At 48.1% G+C, this 26267-nt stretch overlaps 1 protein-coding gene across 26 annotated transcripts in view; it reads right to left on the bottom strand.

The window, feature by feature from the left end:
* Positions 1 to 26267, bottom strand: part of CACNA1D (calcium voltage-gated channel subunit alpha1 D) — a 317826-nt gene that overhangs the window by 9025 nt on the left and 282534 nt on the right. For 21 of the 26 annotated variants that reach the window (XR_010155607.1, XM_016941301.3, XM_016941300.2 and 18 more), the window contains 7 exons: positions 23501 to 23603; positions 21962 to 22063; positions 16677 to 16807; positions 3283 to 3399; positions 2223 to 2590; positions 1474 to 1500; positions 75 to 224 (listed from right to left, as the gene is read on the bottom strand). Coding sequence is in view for 25 of the 26 variants with exons in the window: in XM_016941301.3 (XP_016796790.1) it covers positions 75 to 224; positions 1474 to 1500; positions 2223 to 2590; positions 3283 to 3399; positions 16677 to 16807; positions 21962 to 22063; positions 23501 to 23603 (998 nt within the window). In the remaining variant the exon portion in view is untranslated. Of the gene's footprint in view, positions 1 to 74; positions 225 to 1473; positions 1501 to 2222; positions 2591 to 3282; positions 3400 to 12532; positions 12653 to 16676; positions 16808 to 21961; positions 22064 to 23500; positions 23604 to 26267 lie in introns of those variants that run through there. The other 5 variants (XM_016941303.2, XM_016941289.3, XM_063806846.1 and 2 more) reach the window with 3 other exon arrangements.

Raw genomic sequence — 26267 nt, 5'->3', positions numbered from 1 at the left:
CCCTGGCTTCCGGAGCGGGCCGAGCACCAGGGCAGGGCGGCCTCCCGCTCTCCACAGGAGCCAGAGCAGCTCACCTGCTCCAGGTGGGCGAGCTGTCGTCCTCGTAGCATTCCTCACTACTGAAATACTCCTGCTCCCCCAAGCAGTGGGGGTCCCTGAAATAGCCATGTATCTCTGGGTCTTCCCGGCAAATAGTTGGGAGCTGTTCATCTCCTGAGTCGGACCTGCAGTTGGGAGAGAGGATCTGAGAACCTGGGCAGGCGGCAGATAATTCCTGCTGCAGCCGCACCTCTGCCTGTGGCCAGCAACCCTGCCCGGGTGCTCCTGGCTTCTCCCAGCACGCACCTGCCTCAGGCAGCACTGGACTGTTCCGGCTTCTGGCAACAGCACCGTGTGTGTGTCTGTGTGTGTGGTGTGCCTGCGGGCCAGGATAGGGTCTCTCTCAGTGCCCTGCACAATGTTGGTGTCAAACCATTGTGTCCAGAGGCCTTGGAGCCAAAGGAACAGGTGCAATTTGGAGAACAGAACAAAAAAATGGACCTAGGGAAAAAGACCCTGGGTTCCCAGGGCATCTGCTCTGATCCCTCCCTCTCCTTCTAGTCCCCCAGCTCCAGCCCAGTGTGACTTCAGAACCTGGAACAAAGGAGCTTCCTGGCCACCGACCTCCTGCTGTATCACATCAGGAAGGTCGAGTGAGTTCTGGATACAGTGCCACAGGGGAAACTGTCACAGAACATGTCCACCATGTTTCCAAAGGCTGCCCTGCCCCAGGAATGTGGTAAGTCTCCCTGAAACCCGGCTCATCCTGGCCTCAGTCCTCAGAGAAGGACGTGGTGATGTCAATCCTCTCTCCAATGGAAGGATGGCACTTCCTCTGACTTCTCCACTTTCTTGCACCCAACTTGGGCCCACATGGCTCCCGACTTCACTTGATAACATGACACAGGAAGACCCATCCTCCCTTGGCCCCCAACAAAATGGGCATTCTGCCCACAATTCAACTCAGGTCAATACATGTGGAGTGGAATATACTACACATATCTTGAGGGCTACAGGGAAAATGACAAGATCCCATTCCTGACCTTCAGGAGGTTTGGGTCATGCTGCAAAGCACCCACAAGAAGCTTGACCCCAGAGAGCAGCCGGAGCTGCCAGCCACACAGGCTGAGGCCCCTGTAAATGCACAATGGATGCTCCTAGTGCCAGCGTGAGGCCTGCAGGAGCCAGCCCATGGGGTGCACCTTGTGTGTGGACACCAGTCCTTGGATGGCAACAGAGTCGACAGAGATATGGATCTGAAGGTGCCTTTGCTTAGAAGCAACAACCTCTGACCTCTGAGTCCACAGCCATGAATTATGATAACCTTTAATAGGCTGGCTCAAAGAAGTGTTTCTCATTCTTCAGCACTCAGAGAGGCCAGCTGGTAACATACCATCACAGTATTTAACACAAAAACAGGTAATGAGCACATACCTAATGTAAGTTTCATAATAGCGGGTTCTATCCAGGAAAGGCATAACATGGGAAGGAGGGAGAAGATAAAAGTTAATTTCCAACCAAATTTACAATGCAAACATCAGGCTACCTCCTAGAGTAGGGTTTAGGAAATTATGATTCGCCATCCACATAGTGGCTGCCACCTGGCCTTGTATGACCCATGGGCTATGAACAGGTTTTATTGTTATAAAGGATTGAAAAACATAAAAAAAAATCTGAAGACAAAAAGTATCTCATCATATGCAAATATATGAAGTTCAAATTTCAGTGACCATAGGGAAATTTTAATGGGACACAGCCACACACCCATTCACTTACATATTTCACACTGCAACGGCAGAGCTGAGAAGGTGCAAGACTGTATGGTTCTCAAAGCCTAAAATATTGACTCACTGACCCTTTAGAGAAACAATTCACCAACCCCTGTCGCACAGTATGTGAGCACAATTGAGAGGTGGATTTTGTGGCTGCTGCTGTTTTAAGGCCCCTTGGCACCCCATACAGGATGTAGGATGGCACGTGGCCCTTATCCTTTAGGTCCATCACGTGGAGAGTGTCAGAGGCAGCAGTGACCTGGGGGGCACTCACAGATCCTGACACAAATGCCTACGGGGAACCTCCTCCATGCCCCAGAGCACAGAGCACAGACCTGCCTTGCTCCTTGGGACTAGACGCAACACGGGCAGACACCACATGAGCAAGTCCAAACACATTGTCAAGGTTACCTTTTCACACTGGACCTTCTCTGAGGCTCCCGGTCATGCTTGTGGGAAGAATGATGCCCATTTTCAGACACATGCTCAAGGTTCCCAATGCTGGGCCGCTTTCCATGGGCAGCTTTGGACATATTGGCATTATTGAGATTGGCATTTGTTGAGGTGGGAACTTGCTTTCCTATGGAATTATGGTTATGATGGTTATGACACACCGAATTTCCTGCTGGAGGAAACAGCGGTTTCTCAGTATCACTTGCAGGTGGAATTGAAGGCCTTTGGACATGCAGGGGACGGTGGGTGGTATTGGTCTGCTGAAGGGAATCTCTCCTATCACTATTAACATGATTGACATGGTTTCCAAGCAGGGCACCATTTCTCTGCAAAATAATGGGAGACAACACCAGGTAATTTAACAAGTATTTGATGCAGACTAGCTATGTTAGGTAACTTTTTCTACATGAAAAACAAATTCTAGGCAAGCTCCGTAGGATCCCTGTAAAACAATCTGAGTGTCTCAATGATCAGGGTGAATGTGACTGTGTGGCAGTTGGTCCCCCCGAGATGAGGAAGGTTACCGATTTCCTGAGCTGGGGAGCAAGCTGTCGGCTGTCACTCGAGTGTGCTCTTCCAGTTGCTCCAAGTTGGGGTGACTTATACCCAGCTGGGCTGGCTGGTGGCCCCAAGGTTGGGCATGCTCTCTGGGCTGGGGGACTGACAGCCAGCTGGCAGATCAAAGAGCTGGCCCGGGAAGGAGGAGGGTAGCAAAGGCAGCTGCCAGAAGGACTCAGGATGCTCATCCACAGGGCCAGCGGCTGTGGCCGAGCTCCTCAGAAGCAGGCAGTGAGGGGAAGCTGGGTAAGCTCAGGGAAAGAGCTGGCCTGGCCCTAGAAGAGGTGCTGATGCCTGGGGAGGGTCTGTAAGAGGGGGAGGGTGTGGTCTGAAAGCCCCTCTAGGCCCTGGGGATGGGCTGCATTCTCCAGACTCTTCTGTGGCTGATTAACTGCCCAAACTGGAGTCCTGCCCTGCTATTTCCAGATGGCCAGTGTGTAGCTAGGCGTGGAATAATTACTTTGAACACATCATCTTCTTCTTCTCGTTTTGTTTCCTCAGGCTCGTCATCTTGCAAATCACACGATATAGCACGCCGGATTTCTGGCCCAATGTCATGCAGTGTCCTTAATCCCGCCTAGATCAATGAAAATGGCAGAACAGGTTAGACCACACATGGGCCCTGGGGCCAGCCTGGGTCCTGGCTTTGCTCCTTCCTGATTCAGCGGTGGGGAGGAAGGCTTCCCCAAAAGCCAATCCAGGGCACTGACTGATGTCACTGAAGGCAGTCTAAGGGTTGTTGGTATGGTCAGGCATCCAGATGGTCAAGAAGGTCCTAGGTAGGATGCCTGAGGCCTGCAACCCCGTAACCTCCTTTGCAAAACCCCCACTTCCAAGGAACACTGCCTGGTTACTAGTGCTAGGATCTGCCAGGCCAAGAGCTTATGCCCCTGTCTCAGTGACAGTCTTCAGTAGGCTCACCTACAAGAGCCCTATCTCTCCAAGCCCAGAGCAGGGCAAGGAGCACAGCCTGGCCGATCTAAAGGGAGGCTGATGTGGACTCCCTTGCTGCATCTAGGATGAGGAAGCCTAGGTGTAGGTGCCAGAGGCACAAGCAGACCAAGCAGCCCTCAGGCCACTGGTTCTGCTAAAAAGCCATGGAACGAGTGAGTGACACAACACACTGCAACCACCAGCACACTTGGACCACGACGGAGCAGACTGACACGCACACCGACCCGGCCACCGTGGTCATCAGGATACCCTGGCCTGTAGCCTGTGTGCAGGCTGAGAACTCACCAACAGGGGGTCCGCTTTTTGAAGATCACAACAAACTGAAAGTGGCTTATCAGCCTTTGCAGGCAGTGCAAGACCCACCAGAAGACACCCCTGGTAGATTCCTCCGGGCCCATCACAGATACTCTGCATCTCCCCTGGCGCCCTCACAGCTGCCTTCCTCACTGTGGTCCCTGCTATGTTGAGACAGGGCCCAGGATAAGCCCTTCCATTGTTCACGACTTCATTAGGGAAGCATTCCAAGATGCTTATGCACGGTGCATGGAGGAAGGCACTGCTCCAGCTCTGAGAGAATGATGATGTTTTGACCACCAATTTGAAGGAAAACAGTATGCTGAGTTAAAGACTAATAGGGACTGTATGGCAACTTTATTCTTTTCCACAGAAAGACCTGCATCTGAAGAAGGCATGTCCTCTCTGCCCTGGGTCTACGGTCCTGTATCCAGGCAGCCCCTCCTCACTCACTGGCAGTCTGTCCACAGCTCCGTAGCCATAAAGGCCTGGAGAACAGCTAAGACAATGGATGTGCAGCAAATGCTTCAACCTCAGGGTGGTTTGCAAAGGAAAACTGGACTAAGTGGTGGGTCCTCAGGGGAGGAGACCGCTTCCCTGTCCTTCCTCCTCAACACCTCTTAGCATGTGGGCAGCTGTGGCAATGACGGAGAGGCATGATGACCATCCCTGAGACAAGCATGGGGTAGAACAGATACCCAGCAGTGGTTCAGGGAGGAGGAGGGGATGGTGGCTGCAGTCTGGCCAGATCCATCAGGGCTGGGTCCCACTGGTCTGGGGATGCTCAAAACTGGTCTCGTGCAGTTGCCAATGCCAGTGCTGGTGATGATAATTTAGAATGTAAAGTCACACAGGAACTTCCCAAGAGGCCCTTATAAAAATAGCCTGGTGCATAAAAGCACCAAGCCTTTGAGACAATTCTGCTAAAAATGGTGCCAGGTTGGGTTTGGTTTGAACCATTCTATGAAGATAGAGCAGCAGATCTTTCCATTTAGTGAATTCTGAAGGGGAAGGAAGAGCTGGGAATGAAAGCTTTAAGCTTCCTGACTAGGAATGCTGAGATCTTATAGGGGACAGACAGTCATGTCCCGGGTCAAACCAAGACAGTTCTTGGGGTGGTCAGGGAGGCTGCTTCTTGCTCTCCTGTCCCTCTGATCACAGGCTCAGGATGCATGTATGTACACATATGCACATGTGGGTATGCTTGTGCATACACGTGCGTGCAAGCGCGCACACACACACACGCACACACACACACACTTTCCCTCTCTCAGGATCCACGAGTTCAGCACATCTGAGCCTGGGAAGTCATTTGGTTCTGAGGTGGACCCACCTGCCATTCTCATGGAAACATCAAGAAGGCAACTGTAATGCTATGTTGGTAAAAGCTCTTACACAGCACAGCTGCAGGAACGTGAAGAAAGGTCATACCCGGCAGTACTAAACAGCCACATTTCACTCATTCAGAGCTTCCTAGGGTACCTCATCAAGGGATGGTGAGCTAAGCAAGGGGTTCACTTCTGATTTTGGATCAACTGGGAAGAAAACTCGGTTACATATCTAAGGCTCCCAAACAAAAAGACAAGGTTTAAGACACCTGCTGCTGCTTCCACAAAATAAACATAGGTTATAATGCACTCAAGTCAACACCCCCAAGTAAATTTGGTACATTAATCCATATTACAAGGCAGTAAAGGCCAGGAATGCTCCCAAGTTTAAACAACATATAATCCTATTTACTGTCATTCAACTGATTGGACTAGGTCTGATTAAAAGAAATAGAAAACTATTTATTTGGATAATTTTAAACATCATCCTCTGTTGACGGGTTGACATTTCACTGAAATACACATATAACATAATTGCATAATAGAAACAAAAACTGTCTCCAGCACATCTTCAGTGATACACAAGATTAGGATTTAGTCGACAAGATAGTGCAATGAACAGACATGGGACAGAGAATTTGTTTGCAACATAAATCATGGAGAAGGTTGAAAGGTGGCCCAAGTTGCCACTTCCAAAGACAAATAATGACAACATATTTATTAAAGAGACATTAGAGGAGGAGAGAAGAATCGCTCTTCCCAGACACAGAAGCAGAGAGTCAGAAATCATGATTATATTCTGCTTGTTCCAGGCAGGAAAAAACAGACCTCATAAGAGTCAGGGACTGACTCTACTTTTTCACATGTGTTCTGGGGAGGGCCAGGTCAGGCTGTCCCCCACGACTGGGAGTGAGGGAAACAGATGTTCCCAAACTAGAATTGACATGAAGCTTAAGCACAGCACCCTGAATTTATTACATATCACAAAACATGGTAATGAAGTTTTTCTAGCACACATATCAAGCTAAAAGGTAGCTTAGGCTGCTCCCAAAATTCCATAGGCACAAGTTCCAATCCCCAGAAATACAGAAAACTATCTTAGACTCTTGAAAAAATTACTTTTCCACAGCCCTAAAAAAAAGAACATTTTTTTTCTTGGGATAAACACTTTACAATCAGTAAAATTATCTATTCTTTCATATCTCATATCTGTGTCTACCTCTATCAGCAAAATACTATTTTAATTTGAAAACTGGTCATTAGCACTTAAACCAACACAATTAAAACCATATAAAGTCATTCCATTAACATCACAGCAGAAATATGGTTTTGAAGAAACACAGTGTTGCTATAAAATATAAACATTATTGACTTATTTTAAGATGTCCAATCTTATAAAATATTAAACAGAATCAAGCCTAGTTTCTGGTTGATTTTAAAATGCTAGATGTTATCATAAATATTTTTTAGAAAAGAAATGTTGGCGCTTTGCCTGTAGACTGCTGCTTAAAATTTTAGACACCATTTAGTTGGAATTTCATAGATATTCTATTGAATGATTAAGTTACCAAAAAAAACTAAAATGTCTCAAAACACTTCTGAATAGCATAACATGATGACATTTTGACATCAAATATGAACACCCATTTACCTTTCTTTCTCCTGCCCACTTTTAGGGTTAAGTTTCTCCTGCCTAGATGCATTTGCAATGCTTTTGCTGCCTGTGTCCCTAAGCTAGCTCCATCAGACACACCAGCCATCTGCCAGCCCTCACAGCGCCACAGCAAGCATGCACAAGTGCCCAGAGCCCCGCCCTGGACCTACGCTGTAGCAGTGGAGATAAGAGATGCATGTCTCTAGTCGGGACTGGGCCAGGCCATTCATCTTCAGGATACAAGCGCCAGGCTTTGAGACTCCAGCCAAAGAACCCTGCCTGGCAGAGCCTGTTCCCCATCACAGGCAGGCTGCACTCAGCCTAGGCTGGCCCTGCACACAGTCGTCTCGCTGGTGACAAGTTCTGGTTAACCCTTTAGCAGGATTCAGTCTATACCCAATGAGAGGGGACCTTTTTAGACTAGTTCCATTAGAAAACAGAATGAGATTAAGTTCTTATGGAATAAACCTGCTCATCTGCAAGCTGCCGTCCGCCTCCTCAGCACATCACACATGGGCACACCCCTTATTTTGTCACCACTCTCCTCCAGGGATAATGTGATGGCAGCCTTTGTGTCCATTGTGAATGGTCCTTGTGTCAGATATAAAGGGTTGGAATCCTGGCGCTCTGTTAGTCATCTACAGTGATTCCAACCCTCACTGAAAAGTCAGGGGTAACATGACCCCCACGAGCTCCCCTAGGGGTTGCGCTATTCCCATCACTTGGAAAGATAAAGGAAACTTTAAAGAAATTATCTAAAATATGACCTTTGCCTGCATACAATCTGAGAGCTCTCCATTTCAGTTCCACCTTGATTCTTGGTGCAATCAGGAATCTGATTCGTTGTAATTTTAACAACCGAATCAAAAAAAGTCTTGCCAGTTTCCTGATAATAGAGCATTCTGTAAAGTTTAGGCTTAGCAGAAGCTGTAAAACACAACTTCTGTTCTGATAGCATCTTTATACCAGTCATTGTGAGCTTACATACAAATATTCCACTAGATTCTGGGAGGAAGGGAGAGCCAAAGTTATTCCCATGTGGTTAAATTATGTGCCCAAATGAGTCAAAGGCTCAGTGAGGACTCTTGGCCCCTAAGCCTATTCTTCCTGTGACACTGGGCTGCCTCACCTCTCCCAAACTCCCCACCTCGACCACCACCCAGGCAAAGTCACTGCACCTACTGGGAAAGAATGCTGGATTGGAGTCTGAATCACACACTTACTCACCTATAGTTGCGACTGTGGGGTGCCACCTGATCAAGGCTAACCCCCTTTTGACTACCCTAGCAGAGCTCTTATATTCCTAAGTCAGCATGGAGATGACAAATGATCAAAAGTTATCCCTGAAACGGATCCTGTTTGGCACACATCCTTGGTCCCAGTTGTGCACTTAGGGGAGCCGATTTTTAAAAACACTTTCTATCCTGCCCTGATTCAGACCATCACACCTGCAGATCAGCACAGGCAGCAAGACTCGGCCATGCTAGACGAATGGGGACACAGGCAGCTCCATGCCTCCGGGGAGTGGGCTGAGACTGGGAAGGGGCTGGAGGGGGAGAAGGGCTCCAGTTAGGGCAGTGCCACTGCACAGGAGCCTCTTTAACAAGGGAGATGATTAAAAGGCTCCAGCACCCTCTGCCTTTAGGGGGACCTGGTAGCATTCCCCCAAAGCAGTTCTCAGGTGTGTTCTGGGGACCTTGGGGCATCCCAAGACACTGTCAGGGGTCCATGAGGTCACTGTGATTTGCATAACATAAGGATGTTCTTTGCCTTCAACACTCTCATCCTCTCATGAGAGCACACTGAGGTTTTCAAAGGCTGCCTGATGCATGATGTCATCACCCTGGCGTCTTTGTGCTTGCATATTCTTGTTTTAAAAACTGCTCAGTTTTAATTTCTAAGACAGTAAATATTGACACACAAGGGTCTTCAATAATGTAGAGTATAAAAGGGTCCAAAGACCAAAAAGTTTGATAACTGCTGATCAATCTATCCTCCAACAGGCACTACTACTTTTTCCTCAGGTGTAGACTTTTTACCCCATCTAGGATTCCCGCTCTTCTGTGGACCTTTCTCCACTCTTGGAAGAAATGGCCTTCCTATGGCTTCCCTGAGCCAGCCTTTGGGATGTCTGAATGGGTTGCCTTCACCATGCCTTAGAATTATGTGCCCTTCCAAGATCTCAAACAGTTGTGTCCCTTAGGTCTAAGAGGTGCCAAGGAGAATGAACTCACCTGGGTTTCTACCCACCCTGGAACTGTTAGTAAGTCTTGGCCAGCTCCTTCACACAGATCATCTAATCATGACACAATTGGGCTGCCAAAGGACACTAGGTGAATGGTACTAAATAACAAGCCACGATAATTACCACCTTTTACTGCTACGTCACATCACTTAACTTCTTTGCAGTCTTTCTTCTCAAAGACTCCTGAACATAATTATTATTCTCAAAGGAACGAGATCTCCCCACTTTCAGAAAGAGTATAGAATGTAGTACCCAATAGTCCTGTGGATTAATTTTTAATTGGGTTGTTAGACAGTATAAGCTATTTGAGAAGAGCCTCCCTACAATGTATACTGGCCTGCCTCTCATCTTCTATCCAGGAGCTGAAGAGTTTAGCCTATGGATGCTGGTGTTGGGGGTGCCAAGTTTGCTGTGTGTGTCTGTGAAGATTCTAAATAATGAACTTGAGTCATCTCTCACAACTTTGACTACACTAGAAGCTACACTTCTCTGCCAAGGCATTAAGAGAAACGACAGCGGTGTCTCTGCAGTTTGATTGCAAATCAAGTTTCAGGAAGCCTTCTTTCCCTTTTGAGTTGAAGCTGGAAGCAGCTTTCCTGATTCCTGGCTGTCTTTCCTAAGCTGGCCTTGGCTACCAACCTTAGCCAATGCCATTCCCCAGCAACACAGCCAGGCCCAAGTGGAGAAGACTCTCTTGTTCCATTTAAATCACTCCCTAAGTCCCATCTAGAAAGTGGTCACTTGTCAGTTTTTACTTATTTGAGGAGCGTGGAGAAGGCACATGGAAACGCCGCCCACTTGAATCGCTTGGGGCCTTTCTGCCGAGGCCTGAGTGTATGGAATCTTGGATCTAGAAGGTCGGTCACACCGGCCCTCTGAGACAGAGTGACACATACAGGGGGTAGGCATGTGCCATCCTTCAGCACTGAATCAACTCAACGTCGGGTGGGTCAAAGACAGACAGAGGGACTGACAGAGGGACTGATGGACCCCCACAGGACTGACGGGCTTCCCTTTCAGGGACGATACATCGCATTCTTCATAAATTCTTATAACTTAATATACCCAGGTGCTGCCCAATCAGAGCAGAAGTGGGCCTTTGGATCACAGCAGGTTCCTGGAGGCTCCCTGCAATGCCAGGCACTAGACCTGTAGCTGCTGGGTCACAGAGCAGTCTCAGGAGGGGCTGGGCTGCTGGCAGTGGGGAAGGAGGCTCAGGTGCTAGGGTAACAGCGGTTGATACCAGGTGCAGCTGTGCTTCAACATCTTGACAAGTGGCCTGGCCACACTGGAGTGTTCCTGGCTTTCTACCCTATCCCCCACATCACCATGTGGTGCAGCACGAAGCAGTCAAACCGTCCTTGGGCCCTGTGGACTGTGCTGTGAGAACCCACAGCACCTACTGTGAGCTCCTGGATGTTAACTAGTCTGCACACTTATACACATGGGGGCAGAGTCGGGAGCTAGGCCCATTTCCATAATGAGGACAGCAGGTCCACTGAAGTCCAGGTAGGTTAGACCTCTTGGTACAGTGAGGACTGCAGCCAAGGGCAAATGTCATAGGCACAAAAGACACCACTGGAAAAGACCCTGAGGCTGGGACTGACCCTGTCAGTCACACCTAGGACAAGCCTGCAGAAAGCATACTTCCCACTGGTGACATTGCTCTCACCCTCTGCCTAGCCTTTGGGACTCCTGCCCTCCCAGGATGCTTGGAAGGGCGTCCACTTCTACAGGAATAGGGCCCCCCAGAGTTTGCTGGCTCTCTCTTCCCCTGTCTCCGCACACCCCACATACATACACACGCACTCGCACACACACACAGCTTCCAGCCTGTACACATCAGGGCAGGTGAAAGGGGCTCATAAGCCCTTCTTTTCTCTATACACTTCAGATACTTCAATTTTTTTAGATTCTTCTGCATTACCTCTGCACTATGGCTACTTTGAATGTTGATCTTAAAACCCAAACTGGCCACTTTGGGTATCTTGGGCTCAGCATCAGAGGTACAGACTCCAACCACCACTTGGAATCAGCTGAGAATTCAAGATCAGACACCCTTATCGACCAACATCTTGGGCAAAAATCTGCTATTCTTAAGATGTGAAAATGCAACCTGCAGGGTTACCTCTGTTGACATCTTTGTGCATTGCCTAGATTTCTTTAAAAGGGGGGAATTCTCCTTCTCAATGGGTAAGTATGGTACAGAACAGAAAAGAGATCAAAGGAAAACAAGAATTTCTTAAAGTTCTGGTAGTAAACAGGCATATGATATTATTATTGTTGTAGTCTTAATAAGCAATTATACGTTCAAAGTGCTTTACAATCACTTAGCTATTCCTCACAACAGCCCTGTGAGGTAGGTCGACATTATTAACCCCATTTTACAGATGGGGGAAACTGAGGCACAGAGAGGTTAAGTGTCTTGCCCAAGGTCACGCAGCAAGTGAATGCTGAAACTGGGACTAGAACCCAGGTTCCCTGACTCCCAGTGTCCTTGAAACTAGACCACACTGCTTCCAAAGAGGCATCCCCAGACTGGCTCTGAGCACGAATTAAAGACGGACAATGTTAGATGAGGTTTGGGTGTGGTGGAGTTTCCTGTGGACACGTTAAGATGGAACCTGAGGTGTTGCCTGGATTGGTTTTGGCATGCGGGTGTATGTGTTAGTTTCAATGGGTGTATCTGAGCTTCCTGGCCTGTCCACTTCTCACTGTATTCTGGACTGGGTCTCTGCAGAGAGCAGGGCCGGACGCTCAGGAGGTCATGGTGGACTGGCATACAAAAGGAACTCTGTCAGCTCAGCGCCGAGGGGCCTGTCAGTCTTTGGGAGTTCGGTCAAACTAGGGATGCAGGACTTTGGAATGGAGTCAGATACCCACCTTAGGCAGGTCTGCTTAATCTTTTTATTTTTATTTTTAATTTTTTGTTTTACTGGCCAGCATCAGGAAGTTGTGTTCATTTCATTTCTCTGTGGGGCAGCTGCCCCCCTCCTTTGCTCTCTCTCACTCTTTCCCTTTCTCTGAGTCTCTGCTTGGAAGGGAAAACTGTTAAGCCTTGTACGTTCCCTTTCACGAAAAAGAACCACCGTGAGCAACGTCCGCGACAGGCAGCCCTGGCTCCGCAGATGAGCCACGGCCCCGCTTCCACCTTCCGGAGGAGTGCTTTGCTTGGAAGGGGTCTCCCTGGGGCCTTGGGTCTGCTTTTTCCTGCATTTCTTCTGAAATGCTGTTTCAGTAGAAATAAGCCCACTTGAGACTTTTCCCTTTCAAGGCCTTAGCCACAAACGCCTTCCGACTAACCAGCTTGGTGCCGTAGCTCAGGCAGAAAATTCTAAAGCATCCGTTCAAGCATCTGAAACAAACGAATCAGCCAGTGAAATCTCATCTGTTAGCATCTGTTCTCCTCTTAGATTAAAAAAAGAAAAAAATTTAAAAAGAGGCTTTTGATGGCTTCAGGTAGAATCATGCTTTAAAAAAATAACAAAACAAAACTCCACTACTTTTTAGACTAAGGTGACCAGGCAACAGGTGTTTGATCTTCTACAGATTAAATCTCTGTGGAGGATCCCATTTTCTTCTGTGTTTATGCATTGAGCCTCCCTAAGAAGACCACGTGGGGCACATCAGGGGCTGAGAGTCCTTTGCTTCTTATACACCACCCACATCTCCCCTCAACCACCTGCATCGCCAACTGGCGGCTCGGGCACAGGCTTTACAATTATTCAACCTAACAACCTAATTCTTTATAGCTAGAAATAATGGTCTCCTCCTTAAACCAAACTTCCAAACAGGCAAAAGGACTATCCCTCCAAAGCTTTCCTACAATGGAGATGGAAAGGCTCCCATCTGGGATGAGTGGGGGACATAGTGTCCTCGGATTCCACCGGAGTGCATGTCTTTTGCAGAAAGGAAATTCTTGAATGTTAAAAGAAAGAGAAATGAACAAAACTTTTCCCACTTTGGGGTCTTTTTCTTATCCACAAGACACTGGACTAATGAGTGTCTGTAACTTGCACAGATGTCCTCATCTAGAAGGTCTGATGGGACATTCAGCATGCATTGCTGTCTGCTGGGAGGAGGACTGAGAATTTTCATGGCTGCATGGCTGTGTTCCTTTATTTATTTGCCCCTCGTGGAAACTCGTGGGTCACTCGGATGTAGCAACAATGGATGACGAGCAAATGCTGAGTCAACCCAAAGTGAACATGGCATGTAGGAGATGCGCAAGAGGAAATTAAAAAAGGCCTGATGCAGCTTCTCTCTGGTTCCCTCTGTAGAGGGGCTGGAGAGAAGGTTGGTTTTAATGATGAAGATGGATGGAAGGATGGAAACTGCACACTCATTCAGACCACAGAGGCCAGAAGACACCGGATGCCGAGCTCCTTCCCACACATGGATCCAGGAGCTCAAGCCATTCCCCTTCATGTGGGAGGCAGCATTGCAGTTGGTCTGAACACAGGGAGATCAGATGGAGCCCACAGGGTTCAAAACCACAGTGCGTATATGTGTCCTTGAAAAAACATTCCCTGGGGGTGGGGGCGCAGAGGTCTTGGGCCCATCCTGGAAGCTGTTCAGACAGACTGCACCCTACGCAGCACAAGCACGCACATGCCTAGGTCCGCACTTCTGCGCTCACACTGCGACGGCCATGCTCCGCTTTCCATTAGCACGCAGTCTGCCAGCCATGGGGCACCCTGCTGTGGGAGGAGGCAAGCCATCCTCCATCTCAACAGGCCACGCCCACTCTCAGGGGCTTCCCGAGGCTGTGTCCTTGTCCTAGTTACACTGGTGGTATATCTCTCCCACTGCCGTCCCACCAAATTTTCCTAACTGCTACATCGTCACCCGGTATTTCATCACGCAGAAACGAAAGCCTACTCATGCTAATTAAACATGGAGTAACAAATCACACTCACAGCCATTTCTACAGCACAGGAAGCCAAAATGCAATTAGAATTATCCTTCAAGGAGACAAAAAAAATGTCTATGTTTAATGTTTCAGAATCAAGTACATTTTCAGTTTCTCTATTAAGATTATGAACACAACTTAATTTTCCAGGCTGCATTCGCAACATAAATTACAGACGATGCTTCAGCTCCCAATGGAGCCATGCGAAAATATGTTGGTATCATCTAACTGGAAATGTTTGCATTTCATCAATAAAATGAAACTCTATAAACAATAAAATGAAAAACATTTAGGAGAAACCCTCAACATTATTGCAACACAAAGAGAGTCTTTTAACCCACAACCTGCCGCTATATCATTCATGCCATTTGACCCTTCAACTTAAGACTCAGTAAACCCCATACGTGAAACCTGGTAATGACTTAGCTGTGTGTTGTTTGTGCATATCTTAAAACATCAAAACGCTATTTCCAGCCACTAGAGAAAGTGCTGAAATTGTCTAATTGGGAAGTCTTGGGGGTTCAGAAAAAGTATAAATGACGCTGCATCCAAGTGGCCGCCATGCCTCTCACAGAAAATGCAAGATTCTCATGGTACCTAGCTAACCTGCTGGCTGTAAATTAGGACATCAACCATCGATGACAGACTATGTTCCTCCCTCCAGAAAAGTTATCAAGTTCTGGTCCCAATTAGGCTCCCAGAACAATAAGCAGTTCCCTACAAGCAGAGGGCACTGGGAAATGGAACTAAACCATCTAACCAGCCTCGTCTTCTGGGCAGGGGACTCCTTTAAGGACAAGCCTGCAGAAGCATGTTCATCACTCCCTCTCCTGGCACCCAACCTGGCCACGCTGCCCTCAAGGATGGATGGACCAGAGACTTCTTCTAATCTGCAAACATATCTCTGCAGTTTGCTTTGTCTTTCGGAGGCTAGCTGTGAACTGCAATCCAGGAGGGGGGCTGTCACTTTTACAAACTGGATTGGTTGGAAGTGAGAAAGCTTCATTTGCAAATCCTACCACCTGAGATGCCAATGGGCTGTGTGACTGAGCCTGTGATTCCCTCAGCTACCTTTAGGATACGTGACGAGAGGCAGGAAGATCACTGTCTTCAGTCGGATTCATGGTCCACCTGCCAACCCGCATATGCCTCTTTCCCCAGCCCCTGTAGCTGTCTGGGTAGAGCAGAGGTTGCACCATGAATCAGCAGGTCACTGTTACACAAGGCCATCTACTAACCCACGAGATACACACACACAGCTCATGTTTGTCATTCACTCATTCACTGTCATTCATATTCATATTCTCTCTCTCAGCAAGATCAAAGATAAGCCCTCATTTGGGCTGTTACCATCACTTTGAACACACAACGCTGGGCATTTTTCCCTGGATAAGAGTGAAGGACTCTTCCATGTTGAACCTTATCAATATCTACAAGGCCAAATTTAACATGTACTGAGAACAGGGGCATAAAATTGTGGCGTAAATAGATTTTAAAAAATTCTTTATCCTATCCATGATGGATTATGAGCACTCTGGGCAGCAGAGGTCAGTTGTTTCAGATGATTTGCCAGCCTCTGTGGTTCCCTCTTCCCTGTCCTTAGCATCTTCTCCCTCTTTGCCCTGCCTCCTTCATCCACGGCACTCACAGACCACCTTCCTAGCCCCTCTTCCTGCTGGTCCTCATCGTGCCTTCCTTGCCCCTCCACATACCTGCTTCCCATCCCAGAGCTTTGGGCTTTCCTAGGTTTCTACATTCCTCGCATGCAAGGACCCTGGCTGGGACCAGAGGTTCCTGAAAGCCACATCCACACTCTAGGAGCCTGGAGCAGGGCCCAGGTGGAGGAGGGAGAGGGACCAGAGGCTGGCTGGGGCATGAGAGCATAGCATGTGCACAGCTGGCCTCCTGGCCATCAGGAGACAACATACAGAGACAGACACACCACACACACACACACACACACACACACACACACACACACACACACACACACAGAATACATACTAGGAGGTGATGGATGTTACTGAAATGGACCAAAAACCAACAAGCAGTGGGGTAAGAAACAAACGGAAACAAAACAAAGCACTTGCGTTCAGATGGAAAGCTGTTCATTCACTGGGCAGCCAGAACCCTGGAGCCCAGGGCTGTGGGGAAGGTGGGTGCCTGCTTGGAGGACACTGTCTGGCGGGGCTGGGGTGCGAGGGTAGCGCTCGCTCCTCTCCGTCCTGGCAGCCCTGCCACGTGGGTAGTGGCAGGTGCAGGGCTCTATGGGGTAGGCAGCGGGGAGGGAAGCACTTACCTTGTGGCCCAGAAATGGCTAGTCCACATTTGGGGGAGTGTGTAGTATCTCAGTTTAAACAAAATCCTTGTGGTACTGCTCAACCATGAATAGGCAGCTCTCTAGTATTTCAAATAAGCTTGTAAAATCGTTAGTCAAAAGAGAAAACAAAATGAGACAACAATTCACCTGTAGGGCAATTGTGGTGTTCTTCGCAGGGTACTTTCCCACCAGTCCTTGTTCTTTCCGTTTCTTGAATTTCCTAAAGTAGTCCTGTATCAGGAAAGTGGCATAGAACTTCCCCACGGTTACCTCATCATCTAAACGGAGAGACCAGACAGAGCTCTCCCGAATCAGCACATTAGACCAAGAGCCTAAACACTTGCTTCTGGCTGGGGCAGGGGCAGGGGCAGGGGCAGAGTGGGGCGGGTGGGCGGTCCGGCGCAGAAGGCACCGAGGTCTCAGCATATAACACAGGAGTCTCAAACCAGCAAAAAGCAAGGTTTTGCAAAGCAACTAAGGCTCAAAATTAGTGTCAGTTAAATGAACTGATACTCTAGGTTGCAGAAAATAATATATTTGTTATGAGTTTAATAGAGCAGCATATTAGTAACACTATGAAATGCTGTCTTGGTTATTTACTTAAAATAAAAATTACAAAACAAAAAGAGGCTTCACGGGCCACATTTCACCCCTGTGCATAGGGATTTGCATGTATAACTACCATAAACTTATCAAGGGCAATTAACCATCCAAATCCCGATGTCTCAAGATAGAGACCTAGAAAGGTGACATACATGCTCAGAAGGAGAGGAAGGTTTAGAAAAGTGACTGCAAATTCAGATTTTCATGAGCTCCCCGCCCCCTATTCTCCACCAATAAGCTCCATATACCATTTCTTGGTTTGTAATTCTGAACAGCTCATTTTCTGCACTGTAGTGACAGCTCCAACCAACCTCATAGTTGAGCTGGGCTTATTTTTGCTTTGTTCAGAAACAACCTCCAACGTGTATGGTTGGGGAATCAGAACTCTGCTGATGACTTTAAAGGTGATGCATGAGGCAGAATAGAGGCTCTGGCTGTCTCATGGTAAACCACTTTGGACGTGTAAATGTGCCCCACGGCTCTCCCATGGCTGCTTGCTACCAAATCTTCAGTGTGCTGTGTCTCTTGGGGGTAAAGCTTGTGACCACTTTAGTACTCCGTCCCATGTGTGTGGGGCCATGTGGGGCCCTGGGGGCCACTGACCACAACTTGCAGAGGCTGGAAGGAGGAATGGTTGCTGGTCCAAAGGCTACAGAGCAGCTGGCTTTTAGGCCAGGCCACCCTTGCAAGATCTACATGCTGATGTGGGGGCAAGGGGCTCAACCTCTCTGAGCTTGTATTCTCATCTGTAAAGTGGGGATAAGCCTCTCAGAGGAGCCGTGAGGATGATGTGGGAGGAAGCAGGTAAAGCACTCAGCCACCTGGCTTAGGCTGTCTTAAGTGCTGGGCACTTGATGTTGATCATGAGCCCTCAGAGTCACCCTTATTTTAAAATGTGCTGACGGTGGCATCCATTGACATGGATCCTGAAGCTTGATGGGCTGGGGGACATGGAGAACCATCATCCTTCACTAATGTACCCGGGGTGGGCTTCACTTAGTGCCCATCCAGGAGGTGCTGCCAACATCTTGTGGTCCCCACTGGAGATGCCCGGGCCTCCTTGGGCTGCCTCTCCAGGCCTCCCTGTCAGAAGCCACTCAGTGTTACTGTGTGAGAAGGCTGTCTCAGGTGGTCTGGCCTGGAGAAGTGTTCTGTTCCTTCTAAACCTAAGCTAAGATAGTCCTGGAGTGGTGTAGGGGCCACCCAGGTATAAGCCAAAGACTCTGAGTAGCATGTAAAACATGGTTCCTAATCTGTCTCGGCTTGTCTAATGATGCAAGGTCCATAGGCAAGAAGGCAGGAGGTGAGCAGAGACCACTCAGGTCCTGGTATTTCACCCCTCGCTGTACTCTCCAGCCTCCCCATTTGCTCAGGGTGTGTTTGGAATATCAGCTCTAGCTCTAGCCAGCCCCTACTGTTGGACATCTATAGATGCCAAGCCCTGTGTCAGAAGAATTCCATGTGGGTCTCATGGCCTCTTCACAACTCTGACATGGTGGATCTGCTCACCACCACCCCCTCAACAGATGGAGAGGGCTAAATGCCCAGCTCAGTCAAGCCGGAACCTTACCACAGGACAGTGTGCTCCTCGAGCCTGGGGTCCTATCCTTCATACCACCTCTCCAGAGATGGCCGTCTCCAGCCACACTGGCTGCCGGGCTTCTTCAGAGCTGCCTCTCACACCATGCAAGTGTATCCCTTTCCCAGGCTGCACACAAAAAGTGGACACGCTGTTGTCTGGCTAATGCCTCCAGGGACCCCAGGGAGAGTCTCTGGTGGCCTGCCATGCCACAGCCTTCCTCTATATTCCAGGGCTCTGTGTCTTCTCTGTGGGGCCCAGAAAACGCCCTGGCTCTACCTGAAGAAGACCCACACCTCATTCCACCCTGATGCTTCTAGCAACTACAGGCCTAACTCTGATCTCCCTTCAGCCTCCAGAGTAGAGGCAGACCCACCCAGAGCTCTGCAGGAGAGAACTCAAGGGTCACTTCGTCTTCTCCATTGAGACACTGCGCTAATTAGGAGACTGGGCCCAAGGAAGAGTTCCTAAGAACAAGAAAAGTCAAAGCTACAGCAGGACAGAACAGGAAGGAAGAGAAGGAATACAAGGAGGCCATCTGGGCTCCGGACTGAAAAGAAGGCAATGGAGGCAGCTCAGTGTGCTCTTCAGGGCAAAGGAGCAAAGGATCCAGGTCAAGGATGGAGGAGAGTCCTGGGGAGGAGAGAGAGCTTCTGAAATGAAGGGGAAGGACCCACAAGATGGCAGGGGAAGGCTGAAGAGCAGAGGTGAGAACCTGAGCTGAGAGGCAGAGATGAGGCGGCTCAGCACTGATGGTGAGGGGGCAGCGGAGACCCCCGGGCCACTGGGAGTGAAGCAAGCCTGACATGTATCCACAGATCCACAGCTCATTCCTGATCTCATAATCGGGCTCATGAGGAGCCAGGCCACACCTCACAGCACACTAGCAAAGCCACCTAAGACAAGCATCTGACTCAGTTCTATCACCAGGGCTAAAAGGGGCTTCCTGAGCACCCCACATCTGCCAGTCCCAGCCACTTGGAGTGGAGGCTGGCCTTACTCAGTCTCCTGCTTCTTGACCAGGTGATGGTGTAGGGGATGCTGAGGCCCTCAGCCTCAAGAACTCCACATCTGTTCCCAGAGGGGTATGCAAATATCCTTTTCTAAGTATGCTGTGATGCAGGAAAGCTTGGGGACATGGGCCTACTGGAAGATAAAAGAGGAAAGACAGACAAATGATGAATGTGGAGAACCAAGCCCTGTCCGGCAACTCTTCCAGAGTCTATGCACCAAAGCCTGATGGCCACTGCCTTCGGAACTTCCTTCGTGGCCACAGCACTCACATGAGATTCAGCCCGGATAAGCCCTGCACTGGGCACATCACTCAACACAGGCAGGGAGCTTGCAAAGCCTTACATCCCTCCTAAGGCCCCACTTCTCTCTTTTTGTGCCTCACACTGCCTCTCGCTGCCGTTGTGGAATAGATTAAAACCTGTCATCCTAAACTCCAATCCATTTTAAGAAATAGAGAGAAAAGGCGAGGTCCAGTTATTGGGCCAAGAAAGAAGAAGATTTCTACTCTACTAGAAGTCTGATAAAGCTAAAAGTTGATCAGCTTTTCAAAGGAAGGGAGCTTCGATGGCGAGCTAAATTCTGGACTTTTCTTTTGGTAAAATGAAAAGAAATGAAGTTTCACACTAATGCAAATGACACCCTCCAAGGGCATTTCACGAGGATGGGCATTAATGTGGGAGTCTGGCTGGTTGTGATGAAGGTGGCGTTCCAAGAGAGATGTGAGGTGGAGCGAGGGAGGAGCAGGGTCCTCAGCTCGCAGGGGGAAGGTTTACATAGACAGACATAGCCCACTATTCTGAAGCATGCATCTGTATTTAAAGAAACAATGTAGGGGAATACAGTTGGCAAGAGATAACTCTGATTCCATGCCACCAGCCTAAAACAGAATTGCTTCAGAATATTCTGAAAGACTGAGAGGTGAAAGGAATGGAGGCTGCAGAAAAAGCTCAAGCACATTGTTACAATTTTTCAAAAGCATTTCATCTAAGCCATGCAAGCTCTTGGGTGTGCAGCTAAAAAGAAAAGAATGAAAACCAAAGAGTTGTTTTAAATGTGCAGTATCAGTTCTCCTGTGGGAAGCCAGGGTTCTCTAGGTGGGAGGATTTTTGTTTTGTTTTGTTGTTGTTGTTGGTTTGTCTTCCTTTTATCATTTCTTTCTGGGCCATCTTCCCCAGCTTTGAGCCTGTGGCCGTGCCAGCTACGGGTAACCCCTTCAGCAACAAAAGCTCACGTTGCTTCTCGCTTCATGCTAAGGAGCAGAGCTGGCTGGCATGCTGCTCTGTCTGCACCCCAAGAGCCAGAGCTCATCACCTTCTCAGGGGCAGGGCCTTGGTCACCGTCCTGGCCTGGGTCCTGAAGTCAGCTACCAGACCTGAGCCAGACCAGTCTCGAAAGCTGTGGCGGCAGCGACACTATAAAAGTTCGCTGGTCACGAAACACACCAAAGGCTCATCACATGCCCGGCCCAAGGATGCTAGAATGCTGGTGTGGTGGCACTGGGTGAACAGATCCTGCACCTTTAAAACTTGGAAACAGAACAGTCAAAAACAACCACCTCAACGTCTAAGTCCACATGTACTTAAATAAAAATGCAAAGCCAGTATGCATATATATATATATATATATATATATATATATATACACACACACACACACACACACTGAATGTGTGTATATATATATAGATGTTTTTTATATATATAAAAATTTAAAGAAGGTTAGTTATTTTGTGATAAATAACAAAAGGAAATAAGCATGCCTGTTAGTTAAAAGGACATTTTTGGTAATTATGGTAGTAAATTCAGTCTTGATAAGAACATTTCAAAAATACAATTTCCTGAAAGCTGTCTATTTTTCATGGGACATTTTCAACAATATACTGAAGGGTAATTGGAAACTAGTTTTGAATATTTCATTTTGGACAAAAAATATAGGCTTTTCACTTTGAGATCACAATCTTGTCCTCAAACATTAATTCCTCCACCAAAAAGAAAATCCCTGCTCCAGCCATGTGAGTTTTGGTTTTTCACTGAAGCCTCTCCTTTGTCTGGAATGTTCTTCATATTACCCCCAAAATAATCACACCAAATGGCCAAAGGGCTTTCTTTATCAGTTGGCCTTAATGCTCTAAATGATACATAAAGCATTTTGCAAACACTCTCTGGACTTTCTGGAGACACTAGCATTAAAACCAAAGCACTGGCCAAGGACTACTTAGGAAATAGACTGCACTGACCACCAGCTGGAGGGACAACTTGGTCAAGTAATTTCATGCTGGTTTTCTTCCAAATTTTCTTTATCACAGCCCGAAGTTCTTCATTAGCTTGCTCCAGGTTCCCTGGATTCAAAAAACAAAAGGGGAAAAGCAAGCCTCATTTCTGTTCCCCAGCTCCTCCTCTGCTTGCACAGCCTTGTCCCAGCCTGACCTGGATGAACACGCTGCCCTCTGATGGGGCTCCACTCCCACCAGGCTCTCCCCAGTCAGGGGCAAACACACTTCCTATATTCAGCAATAGCGATCATGCCTTCCCAGTGGGAAGTCCCTCCACCATGGGAACAAACACGGTTCACCCTGGGATTCAAGGCCTGTCCCACTCTGATTCCATCCTGCCCTCCCACAGCTGAAACCTACTACTTGCTTTCCATTGTTCCCAACCCAGAATGTCTTTGCCTTCTGCTCTTTCATGGGTTGTTCCAAATCGTACCTCCTTCCTTGAAGATCCAGCCTAAATTTCACCCAAATAAGACTCTCAATTCCTACTATATGTACTCATCCATACAACATAACCTTGGCCTTTTATTATATGAGCTGACACTTGTCTTTTCAACTAACATGTCAGTATAGAGGACCATTCTGCCTTCTGGAGCCCTTAACAATGCTGGCCTGGGGCCAGGTACAGACAAGCATGCTACAAGGTGCCCCTGTTAGTTAGGCTGGAAGAGGCTACCTTTGCTGGATCAAGTCTCCCTGGGCTCTAGGGTTGTAAGAAGTCACCTGCCTGCACTCAGCATGAGTCCCTTGCTGCCTCCTCTTCCCTCTCCTCCACCAGTGCCTCAGAGAGTCAGCTCTCCTTGAGGTCTCCACCTCCCACCTCCCCCCACCTCCTGGTCACTCCTCAGCCTGTTGCAATCTGCTCTCCATTCCACCTCTGAAGTCACCACTGAGCCAGCTCCAATGGCCACACTCTAGTGCCTGTTTTACCAGGATTTGACCAGGGCTGAGCATGGCTGTGAAGGCCATTCTGGTTTGGTCTCTCAGCTGGGAAGATGCTGATCCCACTATATTTCTCAAGTGCTGACTGTGTGCTAGGCACTGCAAAGGAGCTTTTGCAGACATCACCTCATTTCATCCTCAGGACCTCCTAGACATCCCCGTATTTTCTTTTTATAGGGAAAGAAACTACAGCTCAGACCAGTGAAATCCCTCACCACAGGTCATACAACTAGTTAGGGATGGTTGGAGTGAGTTCATTTGTGATGGCTTCGTCTCTGCTCCGATACCCTGCCTGTTTCCCTTGCTATGTAGTAAGCAGTGGTATGAGTCAACTCAAAACATTCTGGGACAAAGTGAAGCATAAAGGAAGGAGATAAAGGATGAGGAAACAGGAGGCAGGGGCCAGCCAGCAAGCCCAGCATGGACATCTTCATTCTACTTGCCAGCCCCTTCCCCAGGGCCTCCCCTTGGCCAAGAAAAGGCCCAGATGAGGAAGGCAAGATGGGATGTGATGTCTCTTTCCTTTCCTGCCATCTTGTCTTGCTGGCAGGGAATGCTCACCTTCGGTCTTGATCTTAAGAGCCGTTCGAACCAAAGCAAACAGGGTTGCATTAAACATGACTGTCCCGTCACTGTTGAGAGGCATGTTCATGGCAACTAATCTCTGTAAACAGAAAGGAAGGTTTCTTTGTAGAATGCAAATGAGTGTTTATTTTCCATTTATCACTCATCTCTTTTCTAGTCAACCCTCAATTCCATTCAACAGCCATTTGGGGGTACGCATATGATGGTTAATTTATGTGTCAAGTTGACTGGGCCACGAGATGCCAATTTGGTGAAACATGATTTCTGGGTGTGTCTGCGAGGGTTTTTCCAGATGAGATTAGCATGTGAATTGGTAGAGTGGGTAGAGTGAGTAAAGCAATGCCCTCCCCAATGTGGGTGGGCCTCATTCTGTTGCTGAGGGCCCACAGAGAACAAAAAGGTGGGGGAAGATTTAATTCTCTCTCTATAGGCCTGATTAAGCTGGGACATCAATTGTCTCCTGCCCTTTGACTGAGGCTTACACCATGGGCTCCCCTGGTTCTCAGGACTTCACTCAGAGTGGACACCAACACCAGGTCCCCGGGGCTCCAGCTTGCAGATGGCAGACCATGGGGCTTCCCAGCCTCCATGATCACGTGAGCCAATTCCCCATGATAAACCTGTGTGTGTATATATATATATATATACACACATATATACACACAAATACACACACACACACACACACACATACATACATACATATACACCTCCATATCCATCCTACTGGCTCTGTTTCTCTGGAGAACCCTGATTAATACAACCTACCATTTAGGGGACTCTGAGATGACAAAGATCAAAGGTTTAGTCATGAAATATAAATGTTAACATGCAGATGATGTGTTTTGTTTTTTAAACCGTGAAACTTCACTGTTCAAGCAGTCTTCTCCTTTTTTTCATTAATCTCAATGGAGATCTTAGGGTCAGACCTCCATTCCAGGCACATTGTTTTTGTTTTGTTATGTTTTTTTAGAGATGAGGTCTCGCTTTGTTGCCCAGGTTGGTCTTGAACTTCTGGCCTCAAGGGATCCTCCTGCTTTGGCCTCCCAAAATGTTGGGATTACAGGTGTGAGCCACCGTGCCCGGCTCCAAGCATGTTTTGAAAGCTGTTGTGAGGGTTAAAGGAAGTAAAAGACAATGGGCTAGGCACAGGGCCTGGGACTTAGGTTCTCAACCGACAGGATCCATTACTATTCCCAACTCAGGGAATGTTCTTCAGACCTTGCCTAGTTAGACCATCATGTACATCTTGTGGCATTTTGCATGAGCCTATGTGGCTTCTCCCAGGCTTTGGTCTTTCAGAGCAGGATCCATGCTCCCCACTCCTCTTCTATATCCTGATCCCTTTAACACCAGCAATGAGAGTTGGAGGGGGTTTGGGTGAGGTACACCCTCTCTGGACCCCAGTCACTTCAACCTGTAAATGCAGATGACATGCCCAATGGATGGGAACTTGCAAGGATTAAAGGACTCACGGACGCAAAGAGTTTTGTGTGAGGCACATGGCAAGCACTAAATTAATGGTGATGTTGATAATATTTAAAAACTTCTTATTTTTCGTTAACAGCATGTTCCAAAAGAAAAGATTTTCTTTCTCTTCCATATTGATGATTTGGAATCTTGTGTCTGCATAAGTCCATCCCACCCAAATTCCTAGTCCTCCTACCAACCCTGGCCCCCTCTTCAAAACCAGCACAGGCAGCCAGGGAACCCTGGACATTTGTTCACTTTTCCTGGCAAGTTCCTGAGTCAGCAAAATGGATGACTGTGCCTCAAGGACATTTGAAAGCTTTATGTAAAAGGGTCTGGAAATTAAAACACAAGACGACATCAGTGAACTGGATCCCACACTGTTCTTGGAAAGCAGAAAAGAGGACAGTATTGGGAAGTTTATGGAAAAAAAAAGTCAAGCTCTGTTTCAATATCCAGAGTCCGGCCTGAAGAGAGGCAAGGACCCTAAGGACTTGCCTAGAAGGCTTTCTGGATTTTCAGGGCAGGGAACATGAGTCTGACTCAAGGGATTTCTTTGAGAGTCTGAAACATATTTTAGACTCTGTTCTGCTACCTTGGTTTCTGTCTAGAGCTGGCTCAGCATCCTGGAGTGGTAAAAACGCCTGACCCCAGGATCTCCTTGGATCCATGAGGAGCAAGAACTAGTTGCTATGCAGACTGTATGAATTTCTAGAAGGCAGAGTTTCAAGAGGCAAATCTTGCGTTTTCCTTGAAAAAGGAAAATCTTTTTTGTCACTGCAACAAATGTAAGGTGCTACACCGTGAGTTCTGTGGAAGGAAAAGTCTCACTGAGGGTTCCTGAGAGCGTGCTCTGGCATGGAAACACAGAATTGCGTTGCGGTGGGAGATCTGCATCCATCCCTGAGAGACTAGAGCCTAGTGTGCCAGCAAAGGGGCCCCATTTCCTGTGATGGCCACAAAGCTCTGTAGCAGAGGGGACGTGTGGAACACAGAGCACCATGTCCCCCAATGCCGAGGCTGGGAGATGTGCTCTCCTAGCACTCCCCCTCCCCTCACCCAGGCCACCAAGTCCTCCCCACTCCACACCCTAAGTGGATCTCCAAGCGACTGCTCCTATCTCTTCCCACTTCTGCTGCCTTCGTTCTGGCTCTCCTGGTTGATCCCCCTGCCTCAGGTCTACTTCTCCATTGCCAACAGCCAACTTCCTAACATGGGAACCTGAAATTCACGTTTCCTCCCCATTCTCCTGGACCTCGGCAGGACAGAGAAG

Source organism: Pan troglodytes, chromosome 2, assembly GCF_028858775.2.
Source record: "Pan troglodytes isolate AG18354 chromosome 2, NHGRI_mPanTro3-v2.0_pri, whole genome shotgun sequence".
NCBI lineage: Eukaryota > Metazoa > Chordata > Mammalia > Primates > Hominidae > Pan > Pan troglodytes.
This window is presented reverse-complemented; position numbering and strand designations above follow the sequence as displayed.